The 15,848-nt window shown below is 42.8% G+C and overlaps 1 protein-coding gene and 1 long non-coding RNA gene across 3 annotated transcripts in view; one reads left to right on the top strand and one right to left on the bottom strand.

Annotated features, from left to right (window-relative positions):
* Window positions 1-15,848, top strand: part of PDE11A (phosphodiesterase 11A) — a 424,697-nt gene that overhangs the window by 337,147 nt on the left and 71,702 nt on the right. For both annotated transcript variants that reach the window (XM_047772960.1, XM_047772959.1), the window contains exon 13: window positions 9,813-9,922. In XM_047772960.1, coding sequence (XP_047628916.1) covers window positions 9,813-9,922 — 110 coding nt within the window. The remainder of the gene's footprint in view (window positions 1-9,812; window positions 9,923-15,848) is intronic.
* Window positions 2,345-5,153, bottom strand: LOC125123330 (uncharacterized). The gene is made up of 3 exons (XR_007134031.1): window positions 4,592-5,153; window positions 3,973-4,120; window positions 2,345-2,506 (listed from the first exon to the last, which is right to left on the bottom strand). It is a non-coding gene; the product is annotated as an uncharacterized LOC125123330 (long non-coding RNA).

The raw sequence follows: 15,848 nt of genomic DNA, 5'->3' as shown, positions 1-15,848 counted from the left end.
CATTTACTGGGGGCTTCTTAAATCTTAAATGTGGAGGTAGTGCATTTAAGTCCATATTTGGGATGTCAACAAGGTTATTTTCAGAGCTAAGCCAAGTCGTTTTATTTGATAATTCAAACTAGAAAGCAGAAGGGACATTTAGGAAGAAAAATCCTCCTGTTCACCAGCTTGAGGATAATGTGCTGTCCTCTGTCCGCCGTTTTCAGGGAAGTCCTTGATTTTTGAAGTAGAAAATTTCTTCTGGAAGGAGATCTTAGAAGCACAATTGGAACTCTTCCTCCCTCCCCCCAGCTGAAAGAAGGACACAACCGGTTGAGTTTTCAAATAAAATATTTTTGTTCAATAACCAGAAACCTAATCTGGACAGAAATCTGCTTTCTTCGTAGACTGTAATACTGGCAGGTACCAAGAGATCTTTGGTTTTGTTCTGTAACTGGCAATAACAAAGTAACAAACAATAATCATATCTGTAATCATCAAACATTATTTTAACATTGCATTTCCTTATCAATATAGGTAGTACCTAGTTATATACACTTTAAAAGAAATGGCAGCATTATCACCGTAATACAATAAAATCTGTTATGTTATAAAAACCAATTCTCTAATCATCATGTAGGTGTCTCCTGCTTCCCAGTGTAACTTCAAAGAAGGCAAATTTCTAATTTAGGAAAGGAGTGACTTTTAATGTTTTTGCAGAATATTAGCACTGGGCACTATAAATTAACTATGGAGCTAATCAATTTGAATACTGTGTTTAAATTACATTTAAGACTCCTGGCTTTTAATCATTTAAGAAGGTTTCCATTTTTATTCTCTCTGGCCACCTCTCAGAGCCCCATGAGGCACTCCATGCTTCTAGCTGACATTCCCTTTATCCACATTTATTTTACAAAAGGAAAGAGGCAAAGCCGCACATAATTAAGAAACTGGTGTGCTAATAATCAAACATACAATTGGGCAGAAGGATAATCCAATCCATTTCCTCACACAGGAGAGTAACCTCCATAACTCACTTTAAGCGCTGCCATTCATGAGTTATGGGTCATTCCCTTTCTAGTGAAAATAAATTCTCCTGCACCATCAGCCAGAGCTGAGTATTTTTCTTAGGACATGTAAATTGTAAAAGTGTATGAACATAAGCAAGTGCGGTGTTTCGAGGAGAGCATAAGATCTTGCCCGTGGACACAGGCTTGTAAGGAAATGTACGTGGTTTCAGGGCTGGAGCTGCCTACTTGCAATAGAGGATTTTTGATTAAACTGAATTTATTCCTGAGATTTTTATGGTGTTGGTAAACTGCTTAATCTGTCGCTTTGTGTTTTATGATGCCAGCCAAATCCTCCAGGTCAGGGAGACCCAGCAGTAGAGCCACAGTCATTTATCACAGCCTCCATTTTCCACGGTTTATGATTTAGTGGCGGTATTTTCTTGAGGCTGAAACCTGGCAACTAAGGATGTCAGGTTGGGAACTTTCAAAGGTTTAATTTTTCACTAGTCTCATGTTTAATTTTGGCTCAATAATGGCTAATCAAAATTTGGGTAAGTCTTGAAAAGGCCTCATATTCTTGAAATTCGTCAACCTGGTTTTTTGTGGCACTTGGAGCCGACGGTGTCTGCACAGTTAATGTTCACCAGGTGATTGGCTTCATTTTCTGTGCTCACACACCACAGGTTATATTCAATTCACTAGGAAGTTATCATAAAATATAAACTGTATTTCTATACCTGAATAAAACATACTACCTTTGTTCTCAAAAAAATCATAAAATGTATATACTTAGTGTTGAAAGCTAAGTCCCTAACAAAACTAATGCTTTTTTTTTCTTTTGTCTCTTTTTGAAATACATTATGTGTGCTACAGACACCCAACTATGTTTTTTGTATTATCTGAATTGAAGGAGAAATCTCAATTTTTTAAGGTGTATTAAGATAGTCACTGTGAAATTTTCCTTTCACTATTTGTATTTCTTTTTGCACATTTTATCAAAATATGAGAGTGAGATATATTGACCGGTTTTTATTTGACATCAGGACTTCTTGAGAATGAAATAAAGAGTATTGACAGATGCTAGAGGTTTGCTTTGCAATACTCAAGCAAACAAACAAAACAGTACATGTGAAGAGATAAATGAAACAAGACAGGCAGAACATGGCTTCCTGCTGAAGTTTGGTAATGAGTACGTCAGGGTTCTAATGCATTCTATTTTTCATATGCTTTTAACTTTAAAAATGGATATTTTTTTAAATTCTAATAACAGGTGAATTAAAATTTAAGTCAAGAAGGTGGTTTAAAAATAACCAAACAAAATTGATTAAAATCAATTCAAGTTTTTTATTCATGCATCAAACATTTATTCGACATCTGTAATTTTGCCAGTGTTGCTGCCTTGCCATTCTGAGGCTTATATGATCTTGCCGTTGCAATATTATTTGAGGTTGAGAGACAAGTTGTGTCCAAAGCATGACTTGGGTTTTGTAGTTTGATAATAAGGCCTTCAGAAGATTCTGGTTGTAAAAGAAAGTATTTAAGGCTATTAAGTATTTAAGCCTGTAAGATCTTCCCAACTAGGAGCTTGACAAGGAAAGGATCATTGTGGACTTAAATCTATACTTAATTAATGCCAAGTCAATAATTGACTAATATCTTGAGAAGAAAGAGACGCAAACTTGATCAAAACTAACCCACCCCCATGGAGAAGTAGACAGACTACAAATGGTTTATGTTGCATTGTGTGCTTTGGCAAAGGATGTGTAAACATGATGCTAGTTGGTGGTCCCCTAGCAGCTGGAAAGATTCTGGTCTCTTGCCCTGAAAATGGGACCGAAGTGCCTCTTTTTCAACCCAACAGACCCAAATATTGGCAGACAAACGTTACTGTAAACACCAAAGGAATATGACCATTACATCTAGGAGTGATGGTTTGTCCATCGACGTCTTTCCCACAATGGAAAATAATGCTTGCTAATAACTGCTCTCCTCCCCCTGGTGCTTTTATCCTCCACTGGTTGGCAAAGATAGGATCTTTTTTTAAAAAGAAGATAGGCTATGACACTACTCATAGGCACTCTGGATGAGCAAGTGAAATCTACTTCCATCTCAAAGCTGAAGGAAGTCCTCTGCCTTGAAACCATTGCTTTGGAGCAAATCAAATGGGTTGGTGTCCATCAGCCTGCTCCCAGGATTTACATGTTAAGAGATGGCCATTCCACCTTGAAGCCAACAAAATAGAGTCCCCCCAAAAAGCATGCTGGGCTTGCTGTAAGTGCCCACGGAGCCCAAACATGTGCCTTAACAATTCTCTTACCACCCTGATCCCCTCAACTGGGATATGGGCTGAAATGGGAGGGTGATTGAGGCATCCTTCTCATAGAAACTTCGGTCTTTGTTAGGAGATCTAAGTTCCACGATAGACACCACATGTGATGGATGGCCTAACCCAGCTGGACCACCCATCAGCATTGCAGTTTGGGGTGATCTTTAGAAGACTCTAGAAGTTTGTATGTGGCATTTACAGGGAACCCCTCAAAGAGCACTCTTTGGCCATAGTACATTCAATTTTAATAATGTACCAAACAAAGGCCTCAAACAGGACCCCTGCAACAATGAATGTCAGAAATTCAGAAATCCCGGAAATTACATGCTGTTTTTTGTTGTTGTTGTTGTTGTTTTTGTCTTTTGTCTTTTGTCTTTTTTTAGGGCCGCACCCACAGCATATGGAGGCTCCCAGGCTAGGGGTCTAACCAGAGCTGTAGCCGCCGGCCTACGCCACAGCCACAGCAACGCCGGATCCGAGCTGCATCTGTGGCCTACATCACAGCTCATGGCATCACCGGATCCTTACCCCACTGAACGAGGCCAGGAATCGAACCCGCCGCCTCATTGTTACTAGTTCCATTCGTTAACCACTGAGCCAGGAAGGGAACTCCTAGATGCTGCTTCTATAAATGCTGCCTTTCAGCCCCAAGCTCACCTTCTAAGGTATGAAGTCATGTAGAGATTAGTTGAGACCTGCTGAAACGATTAGGGATATGGATTGCAGATTCTTCTAGAGGAGGCACTTCCTTGAGAAATCATGGTCTCCAAAACCCCTCAGAATGGTCCGAGCAGTCCTCTTTGCTCTTCTTATCCAAAAGAAAGAGAAGGATGAAGGGAAGAAGAAAGACTCAACAAAAGCCCATCATGTTCCCTCTCAACCTCAATATTAACCTCTTACTATTCAAGAATAACATCCTTTGTGGAATAAAGCACACATGAAGTGATTCTTTAAGGCTCTATTATCTAACACTCTATCATCATGAGTCTTTAAAAGCTGCACAGGAGTTCCCCTTGTGGTGCAGCAGAAATGAATCTGACTAGGAACCAAGAGGTTATGGGTTCGATCCCTGGCCTCGCTCAGTGGGTTAAGGATCTGGTGTTGCCGAGAGCTGTGGTGTAGGTTGCAGATGCGGCTCGGATCCTGCATTGCTGTGGCTATGGCGTAGGTCAGCAACTACAGCTCCATTTTGACCCCTAGCCTGGGAGCCCCCATGTGCCATGGGTGCGGCCCTAAAAAAAAAAAAAAAGCTGCACAACTGCACATGCATTCTCACCTTATGGGCTGGGGAGCACAGTAGATAAAACACAGACTGGGGAGGCAGGTGGCCTGCACTCTAGTCCCACCTCCATTTCATTCCAGCACTGTATTCTGGTGCCTCGATATCTTCATCCATAAAATGGGAGAGATCATAACAGTATCTCCCTCAGAGGGTTCCTGTAAGGATGAAATGAGTTAATGTACTTGAGTGTTTAGAACGGTGCCTGGCATATTCTAAATGCTGTAGAAGTATGAACCATTAACAGTATTATCTCAAGCTTTTTCTGGGATGCAATGTTTTTGTTAAATGAATGAAGCCTCTGTAGCACCATCTAGTGTTGATAGTATGGCTGTTGTTTTTTTATACTTTTGAATTCTGCAGAGCCGCAAAGCAATAGTCATTTTTTCCTCTGGCCATGATAATTCCTCAGTTCATGAGTATCATCCAGAATCAGCTTTGAAATGGGGGCATAGCCTCACTGGTTTACATTTTGTGTTAACTAAATGGTAGGAAATTACTGGGTAGTTTAAGGAACCCTGGGAATCAAACTTATTGTTTTGGTCCTTTGGAGTTCCAGTGGTTATATGCTCTAGTGGTTGGGGGTGGGATAATCCCGGCATGCATTTAACCCAACAAAGGACTGTCATAGGGACCTGCTCAGAGGGTAGTCCCAGGCTTTTCTGGAGAGGGTGACACGGGAACTAGCTTGAGCTGCCTTAGTTGTCTCTTTACTCAGATATATTGTATTCACTGCTTTGCACTTCTGATATGGACCATGAGGACATGCAGGTGAGAAGATAGAATAACTCAGAGATCAATAAAACCCACAATTATTGGATCAGGAGCAGAAAATGTATAATTTTACTTGAAAATAGAAATAAAATAGAATTAAGCATAGGAGAAACACCTTAACATGTACTTCCTGCTGCCTCTCTGTTCTCCTTTGAAAGTATATTGTCTTCAGCAGGCAGTTGACTTTTTCTCCTCAATGTGTGTAGTGTAGGTCAGAATGGATAGGACTAGGAAGAAGACGGATGGGGTCAGGGAGGAGCAAATGGACACAGTGGCAGGTGGGCACTCTTCAGGCCTGATGATTCCCAGAAACCATTTACTAGGTGGCTTTCAATCACAGTCAAGAGATAGGTGCTGCTTCAGTAACTCAGGTATCACAGTCAAGAGAGGTAAACATGTTTCGTGTGACACTGCGTGTGCTATACTTCAGGAATCCTTTATTTCAAGGATCCAGAGGTGGGCTCCATGGTCTTTGAACACCATAAAATTATAGAATAACTTCTGGGAAGAAAGTCCATGGCTTTTATGGCTTTTATTAAATTCTCAAAAATATCCATGATACAAATAAATAGTTTAAGAGCTACATGCAGGGTTTCTAAGAAGGGGCAGGGATTGTGTAAGGTGACTGCAAAGTTAAATATATTCCATCATATTATACAAGGGTGATAAGTGGATGGCTTAACTATGATTCGAGATCTTGATCTTGAGACTATAAGATGGCATTCGATTTTACCTTCTAATTAAATTTCTTGTTGAATTACCTTATTTTGATATTATCCCATCCCTGTTCCTATTCTAATTCATCAGAGAATTCTAATCAGTAGCATTTTTACAAGCAAAATCTCTCTAAATTTCCGTGCCTTTTCCTTGTGTTTATAGCACTGCTTTCTAGAGAATCATGGATGATTATTTCAAACTTGATAGACTCTTAGGATTTACTTAGTATTGGCAAGATCCAAACCCAACAAAACTGACTCACAGTTTCAAGATGAGAGATACGACGGAGAAAGACATTTATATCCCCTTCTCCTTTCAAAAATCACCCCCAGGTAACAAACATAACAATAAGTGGACAGAAGTTCCACCTTTCATGGAACCATAATGTATGAAGGCAGAAAAGGGAAGGATGATGGTTTGTAGATTAACAGAGAAAAGGAAAGTCCGACCCAAGTACCTTCAGGGTGAGAGGGTAAAGGAAGGGGTACACATGAGAGATAATGCCCACTAGAAGCCATCAAAACACAGGAACTGGAGGCATCAAATACCACAAAAATGGGGTGAGTTGGGGTGTGGGGATGATGATAACACTGAGTCCCCAGGTCTCCATCCTCTCTCTATGTCTCCATCCTCTCTCTATGTCTTCCCCTCACCTATTCTCATCTCTTCAGGAAGCCAGAGTATTTGCTGAAGAAACTGAACCTGACTTGGGGATACCAGCAAAGGAAAAGTTAGGGTGAGATGCACCTTGAAGGTGAGAGAATGAAGTGAAAGTCTGCATCCTCAAAGGCGAGAAGCTACATTCTCTTTTTTCAAAATGCTAGCACCTGTGTTTATGCCATTTCCAAGCAAGAGATTGAAAAGTCCAGAGGAGATGAGTTTAGAGTCTGATGGGTGGGGACCAGCAGCAGGACCAGGTGGCCATGTGCTCACCCTGTGGTGAGGTCAGCCATCTACAGACCCCGTCCCCACTCACTGGGGTGTGGTGAGCGTTGTAATGCTCTACTCTTACATGAGTAGACTACCAAAGTTATCAGGCATTTGAGAAAACCACCGGACACCGAGAAAAGGAGTTCAGAGGAGACAGGCAATTCAGGGAGCAGAAGAGAATTGCAAAGGAATTATAATTAATATCTTCAAGAGATAAGAGATGATAATGCATCCATGAGAGAAGAATAGCATGCTATTAGAAAAGGAGCAGCAGACAAGAAAATGTTTATAAATTAAAAATATTATTACTCCTGGAAAATAGGAGGGGAATAGTCAATATGGGCACTGGGAAAAAAGAGACAAGAAAGTAAGATCAATACAAGAAGTCCAATGTCCAGCCAATTGGAATTCCACTCAAATAGGGCAGAAAAATAGTGAAGTAGGAATTATTAAGGGAAAAAAAAAAAAGATTACAAGAGCATTGTACCGAAGAAAATGAGCCTTCAGATTGAAACTCAAGCAATGACGGCAAAGAAAGTCTCAAACCAAAGCAGATTTTTGTGAAATTGCCAAACCCTAGGCAGAGACAGAGGATTCTAAAAGAGAGAAAACCAAGTATCATTCAAAGGATTAGGAATAATACTTCTCAAAAGCAACTTTGAAAGTTAGGAAACAATAGAGCAGTCCTTCAAAATTCTGAGTGAAGATGTTGCAACCTAGAATTGTTAGGCAAGCCAACAACTGAGCAGGAGAATAAAGACATTTTCCAACATGCCACACCTCAAAAAAATTAACTTCCTCAGTGTTAAAGAGGTATCAGCACCCTTTCTCATGAAGCACTGGCTGATGTACAAACCGAGAGAGAAAAGGAGGAGAGAGGTGTGAGACACAGGAGATAAGAGGCCAACCCCAGGAGTGGAAAGCAGGCAGCAGAGAAAGAATCAAAGAGCATCAAGGGGCCAAGGCCAGGTGTCCCCAGGACAGGAAAGGAGCCAATAAAAGGTGTGACTGTTTGGAGACTTGTAAGAAGACTTAGATGTTCAAAACAACCTTAACTCCATGAAATGAAAGTATTTACATAAGAAAGGAGACCATCACTGGATGCCGATTGGTTCCGCAGACAATATACTTATAGAGTGATAATCCTGTATGAGTGAGCCCTGGGGCACCTAAGTTTCTTTGTGCCTCAGTTTCCTCATCTGAACCTGGGGGTAACAGCAGCTCCTACCTCACTAACCTGTTCTGTGAGTTAACACAAAGTTAAACAGTTGTAATTGTCTTAGGACAGTGCCAGGCATGCAGAAGTACTTGATAAACAAACCAAATGCTAATGATACATGTGTACAGTACAAGAATATGGTTAAAAAAAAAAAAAAACCTATGAAATTAGATAAAAAAGAAAATGGAAAGTGTTGCCTTTGAGAATCAGGAAAGGGGAAGGATGAGGGACCACTGGTTTTGATTCTGTCTCTTACTACAACTTGAATTTTTAAAAACTATTGCAAGTAATGCTTTAAGTAAAATAAAATTAACTTAAAACCGACAGCCAGCTGCACATTTTAAAATGAAGGGGCACGTGCAGCTTTGGTGTGGGCTATTTTATCCTCCCCAGATAATTAATTAACATTCCCATTTGCTGTGCAAATGAAATTATATGTATTTCCAAATGTAGCAGAGGACTCAATTTTTAAAAATAAAATTGTCAGCACAGAAACTTTATTATTCAGTTATTTCTGCAATAAAAACATAATTAACTAAAAGAACAAAGTTTTCATTGCCCCGAGAGAAGTGTCTTACAGATACTAGCTAGTGGTTCTAAATGTAGAGAAAAAACACACATGAAAAGGGAAGCAATTTGAACTCTGCCTTTTCCCTCTTGCCCTCTGATAAGATTTTAATAAGTAATGAAATGGGGGACTCATAAAAAGGGGGGAGACATAAAGGCCATGGATCAAGAAAATACCTAGGCCTGCTTTTCCATAAGTTCATTTCCTCCCCTAAACGAATGCAAGTCCAGCAGGAACCAGACAACCATTGCTGCTCTTGGTTACATAATTACATCACACTGCTCCCCAAAGATATCACACCTCACCTATACATTTCACCAGCAAGCTGCCAGAGGATAATCATAATAAAGCGTCCCGTGTAATGGATACTCCACCTGATCCGCAATCTGGGTTGCCTAATCCTCTGCCGATTCCTAGTTTTCAAGACACGCACTGCCTTACTATCCATCTAAATGTAATCCATCCTCCAAGCTGATGTGAATTAATATATTCACAAGATATTTTCTAGAACATCATCATGTAACTATTTGAGTACTTCTAAGTTGCTTCTTTTAATACATATATTTCCCAAAGGGTGCTTTCCCTCGCCTGCCTTCACCAGAATGACCTCTGGTGGACGCAGCATTCAGTTCTAAATTCACAGCCCCCTCTCCCCCACCCCTAGCCGCTCACCATTGAAAGGTGGAATCACGAAACACATTCTGCACTGGGCCTGTGCCAAAGTGTCACTGTGTCTGGACAGCGCAGGCTCTTCTCTAAAAAGGGAACAAAATAGTCTGAACTCTGCTGGTGCACCCGCGTGGGCCACTGTGCCGTCAAGCTAATTCATCACTGCAGGGACCCTAGGCTGTGCAACTGACCACCCAACGCACTGGTGGAAGGGGTGGCAGTTAATCATCCCCTTAAATGATGTGGGTATGAAAACAGACCTGACAGTTGCTCAGCAGACGGAGCCTTATCCATCCTCCCTGCCCCGAGTAGTGACTGTTGCCATTTTCCCATCTTCCCAGACCGCCGGGTTTCAAGAGATTCTGACGGAGGTGGAAATCTTGGCGGTGATTGTGGGGTGCCTGTGTCATGACCTCGACCACAGGGGAACCAACAATGCCTTCCAAGCCAAGTAAGTATTCTCATTGTTGTTATTTTAATGCATTTGCCTTTCTCTCCAGAGCCAAAGGTGACGAGTGCTAAAGAGTAAAGCATTAATTTCTGGCATCTGAGGCCAAGGCCACGCAGGCTTGGGCGCGTGTGTCAGGGGGCTCATCCATCTTTATAATTCCTTATTCTTCTTTTAATTGCAAATTTGCCCTTCATGTCATGCTTGTTGATTTGGTCTGTCTCTGCTGACCTCAGTCAGATAACAAAGCTCAGATTTTAAAGGGCCTATTTTTTTTTCCTCCCAGAATGTTTGCCTTGATGGCTCTAAGCTTCTTGGATTTGCTACTCCTGATCAGGTTTTGAGACTATTAAAATAAAAATGGAAATTTTGTGAAGCAGAAGATCTCTTCCTTCCCTGGTAAAATTTCTTCCAGGTTCTTTTGATGTTGGGTATTGTAGAAACTGCAGTGAAACAGAGAGACACAGGAGGAAGAGGGTCTCCACTCCTGCCAGGCCTCCTCCCCCAGAAAGGTGGGAAACTAACAAAGGAATTGCATCAGCACAGGGGATGTGGATGGAGGCACATAAGGGGCCGGACAGAGTAGTTTGTCCCTAAGCAAGTTGGACTGGTCAAGAAAACCATTTTTTTTTTTTTCTTTTGGCCTCACCCACAGCATGCAGAAGTTCCCAGGCCAGGAACTGGATGGAGTCACAGCAGAAACTACAGCCACAGCAGTGACAATGCCAGATCCATAACCACTAGGCCACCAGGGAACTCTAAGATAGCCATTTCTTGGTGTCTCACACTGTGCCCAAGCACAGAACTTACAAGTGCTGGAAATAAGACCTTAACCCAGGTCTCTGGGCTCTCATATTGAGGGTCCAATTGTAATGTACTTTTTTACTCTCCATCTGCAAATAAAATTATATGGAACTGCAGAGGCTAGAGGGAAAAGTTGGCGGACAGAGAGACTCAGCAAAGAGGGAGGATTAACTTTCAGGAGTTCCCCTTCATGGCTCAGTGGTAACGAACCAAACTAGTATCCATGAGGATGTGAGTTCCATTCCTGGCCTCGCTCAGTGGGTTAAGGATCGACCGATGCCGTGAGCTGTTGTGTAGGGAGCTGTTGTGTAGGCCGCAGATGCGGCTCCGATCTTGAGTTGTTGTTGCTGTGGCTGTGGCGTAGGCCGGCAGGAGTAGCTCCGATTCGACACCTGGCCAGGGTATTTCCATATACTGTAGGTGCAGCCCTAAAAAGTGAGGAAAAAAAAAAAAAGATTAATTTTCAGATGACCAGTTTCAAAGCCCCCAGAGCAGGTCTGCCTCTATAATCTGAAACCCCAGCAGCCCAGCATGTGTCAACAGGTGCCTTTCAGCTCATGTCTTGTTTTGGTCCCTGGAACCCCCATCCACTGAGGCCCTGGCATCCTGGACCCTTCTGTTTGCTCCTGATCTAGCAGATGAGTGTTGATTTTCTGTCCCTCTGACCTGTCCTGCAGACAGTGGGTGGCCCCTTCATTTCAGCTGGCTCCTCTCCTTATCCTACAGCTTCCTGACCCTCCTTCCTTTCATGACAGTCACTCTGCAAAAACTCAGCCCCAGCTCAACCTAGCAATTCTGTTTCCTGCTCTCTGTCTAGATTTTTAAAGGCTTTGGGAGAAAGTGTCACAGTTGTAAGTTTGGGGCATACCCAATCAATATTCTCCCAGCCCGGCTAGGTGCTCAGTACTCCCCACCAATTTTTCTGGGCGCCTAGTCAGCTCCGTCCCCCATTGTTAGCAGTGCTTAAAGATACCAGACATCTTAGAGTTCCCGTTGTGGCACAGTGGCTGATGGATCCGACTAGGAACCATAAGGTTGTGGGTTCGATCCCTCGCTCAGCAGGTTAAGGATCCAGCGTTGCCGTGAGCTGTGGTGTAGGTCGAAGAAGAGGCTCGGATCCCGCATTGCTGTGGCTCTGGCTGCTGTAGCTCCGATTAGACCCCTAGCCTGGGAACCTCCATATGCTGCGGGAGTGGCCCTAGAAAAGGCAGAAGGACAAAAAAAAAAAAAAAAGATACCAGACATCTCTCTTCCTAAACCACTTCCCCCGTGCCACTCAGCAGATCACCTTGCCTCCTCCTTCACCTAGAAAATTGAGGCCATCAATCGAGAACTCCCTCAATTTCCTCCCCTGCCATGAACAAACTTATCTGTCTGGCCCCATCCTTCCCTCCTTCCCTCCTATCTCGGTGAAAGGGCTGTCCTTCCTCATGTCTGAGGCTAATCCTTCCACCTCGGCCTTGGACCCTTTCCCCTCGCTCCCTCCTCTGGGACCTGCTCCATCAATCTTCTCTCTGCTCTGTATCTTCCTCCCTGTCTACTGGCTCTCAGCAGCCTGTTAATACGAACAGTTCTCCCCCATCTTGAAAAAAACCCACCTTCATCCCTGCTTCCTCCTCCAGCTCCTGCTCTATTTGTTTCTTTTCCTTTCCAGCCCATCTTCTTGGAAAGTTGTCTGGTCATCCTCTTCACTTCCCTCCCACCATGGCCTCCAAGTCTGTCCACTAGGGGAACAGCGCTCAGTCATGCCAGCAGCGAGGCCCCTTGTCCCAAAGCTGTTGGACACTCTTACTGTGTTGAGCCTTTTTGCCATGAGACCCATTCTGCCACCCCCTGCTTCCTAGAGCGTGCTCTCTTCCTTTGTGTGGGAGAGAGGAACCTTTCATCCACCTTTCTAGCCTTTCCTCTCAGTTTGCTTCTAGGCCTCTCTCCTCCTGCCCTAGTCTTTGCTGGACGTTCTCTCCTATTCTGCTCTACATTACCAGCTTCATGCTGGACCTCCACCCATCTGCTGATCAGCCCCAAGCCCTTGCCTTTGGACCATAACTCTCTGCTTATCTCCAAACACTTATTCTAGCTGCTTGAGGAGCACTTCCTGTTTGAAGTTCCACAGTCACCCCAATCTCGGTTACTTTTTCCCTTGTTCTCTCTCCCAGTGAGTGGAATCAAGTCACCAAGATTCCCTCGATAGCTCTCCTCATAGTTGACATCTTTGCATTCCTGCAGTCACCACTGCTTCTTTGCTTCCCTCTAGGATTTCTGCAACCAACAGCCCAATGTTCCTCCTCCTCCCGTCAGCCCCCCTTAATGCTTGGTAATTCACAAAGCTGCTCAGATCTCTCCACTGGCCTCTTGTGACTTTCAGGATAATATTCAAATTCCTTAATTTAGCCTGTAGGGCCCTTTGCAATCAGGTGTCCGGGTTCCAGACACCAGGGGTTACGTGAAGTGCTCAACGGGGTATGGCTAGTTCTCCTCCCTCTGCTCCCAGTCTACTGTTTGCCCTGCATTCCCCGATGCCTTTCCTCTTCTTTTCTAAAACTCCTCTGAATTCACCACCCCCGGGGCTCCATCCCTGATGTGCCTTTCCTTGTCAGTTCTCTGTGCCCACATCATGACCTGGCTATGCTTTTTCAAAAGTGTGCATCTCATGAGGTTCCTATTGTGGCTCAGCAATAACGAACTGGACTAGTTTCCATGAAGACGTGAGTTCAATCCCTGGCCAGTGGGTTAAGGATCTGGCATAGCCATGAGCTGTGGTGTAGGTCACAGATGCAGCTTGGCTTCAGCCTCTAGACTAGGAACTTCTATATGCTTTGGGTGTGGCCCTAAAAAGCAAAAAAAAAAAAAATGTGTGCATGTCACACCTTATTAGCTGCTGATTTACAGCTGTATCTCCCCTTCTGGCGTGTTCATGGGTATGCAAGTACCAGGAGCACATAAACCCACGTGGAAAGTTTTTTGAGTGAATGCATGCATGGGTGAGGTTTTTAACTATTTTAATATCACTTCAATAAAGTTTCGTGATGTCTTTCTTTTTTTTTTTGTCTTTTTTTGTCTTTTTGCCATTTCTTGGGCTGCTCCCGCGGCATATGGAGGTTCCCAGGCTAGGGGTCAAATCAGAGCTGTAGCTGCCCGCCTACGCCAGAGCCACAGCAACGTGGGATCCTGGCTGCATCTGCAACCTACACCACAGCTCACGGCAACACGGGACCCTTAACCCACTGAGCAAGGGCAGGGATAGAACCTGCAACCTCATGGTTCCTAGTCGGATTCGTGAACCACTGAGCCACAATGGGAACTCCAGTTTCGTGATTTCTTAAACAAGTACAACCTTTTATGAATTTTTATAAAACGCAATTTTTGTGCACATTGGTTTGATGTTGTACTAAAGACAGCAGTGTCCCTGGGGCCTCCTGAAGTGTAAACTGTTTACACTTTCATTATAGGGTCTGACAATTCCTTATATTTGAGTTTCTGTGCCTGCATTATGTGTTTATTTTTTTTAGGATGCCTCTCTCTTAGGCCAGTAGCATCATGGTCATTGTATCTTCTTCAAGTACCTTTTCTCCAGGCCACTACCATTCTGCCACTTGTGTGTAAAGAAGTATACCTATAAAACAAGAGCAAGCACCTTGTGGGTTCTTTTAAGAGTTAAGTGCACAATATGTATCCTCAGGTAATAATAGCCCCCACCCTGGTGAGAGCCTGTGTGTCACAATGAGAGAGCCAGCCTTTCTTGCTAATTGACCTCTCAGCAGTCTGAACCAAGAGCACACACCTAATCCAAACCCAGCTAATCATATTTTATCTCCCAAGAAACTGAACTTTGATTACAGTGTATTGACTTAGCTGTTGAGGTTCAAGCTGCAGGTCCATGTCAACATGGAAGATGAGGCAGCCATCTGGGAAAAGCTGTGATGACCACATCCCAAGTGGATAAGAGAAAGAAAAAAGCAAATCTACAGGGAAGAGAGAAGGAGAAAGCTAATATTCAGAGAGAAGCAAAGAAAAGACTGTACAGTCCTAGAGAAAGACAGAAAAAAAGCAGACTTGATCCCTGGTTTTCCTTCTCTCTACTCCCATATCCAGGAGACCCAGCCATTCTTATGATAATAGGACTCCCTCAGAGGACCTGACATCATTTAATCAAAAAAAAAAATGTTTTTTTGGTGAAGTTCTAATTCATTTCTGTTCTTTGCAATGTCTGGTCCCTGAAACAAGAAGAACTACAGTTTATTTGTTGTTTATTATCTCAAGCACCGGCATCCCTGTGTGTAGATATTTTTGTCTCCATTTTACAGGGAGAACTCAGGAAAGGAAGTAACTTGCCCAAATTCATACATCTACAATGGGGAGAATGGTGTTTGGACTTGGACTAGCTGACTCTAAAAGGCAATTTTTAACCCCTTTATCCTACTCTCATGAGTTTGCGATATTTATTTTTTGGCCTTTGAGCTTCCAGTTTATTATGGAGCTCACATATTATGCCTGACTTGCCATAATATGTGAGCTCTAGAAAACTAAGACATCTTTTGACACCCAGAAAATCAAGATGAGGAGCCATAAAAATCATAGAACTCAACTGGACCTTGGTAGTCCTATTTTTTAGTGCCTTAATTTTTAAAAACTAGCAGCTTGAGGTCCCCAAATGTCAAGTGACTTGTATAACACCAAACAGCTTTCACACATACGAGATAGGAATTAAGTCTCTGATACTAGAATTCAGGTTTTCTTTTCTTTTTTTTTTGCATCCTCATACCACATGATCCAACCTACCTGTTCCAAGATGGTCAGATGTGTTTCCTCAACAATGATCAATCTTGTACACAATTCACCTGTTCACGGGACATCCATCAGCCCTACTCCTACCTAATAGTCACTTTTGAACTTAGAACACCAAATGTCACCACCACTCCACTTCCATTTAAAATGTCTTCAATAAATATTGAAAGAGACCTTTTTAACATCATGGTGAAGGAACCACCTTTTTATGAATTAGGATGAGATTTATTCAGCAAGTGTGCCATTGTTTAGAAAAATCCCTAAGAACTCTACATCCTTATTTCCTTTATTCCCAACTGACTGAGTGCTTTCTAAGTGCATGGGACTGTACTAGGCATTG

Source organism: Phacochoerus africanus, chromosome 3 (genome assembly GCF_016906955.1).
Source record: "Phacochoerus africanus isolate WHEZ1 chromosome 3, ROS_Pafr_v1, whole genome shotgun sequence".
In the NCBI taxonomy this organism is placed as follows: Eukaryota; Metazoa; Chordata; class Mammalia; order Artiodactyla; family Suidae; genus Phacochoerus; species Phacochoerus africanus.
The sequence above is the reverse complement of the archived record's forward strand: the minus strand, read 5'-3'. Positions and strand labels throughout refer to the sequence as shown.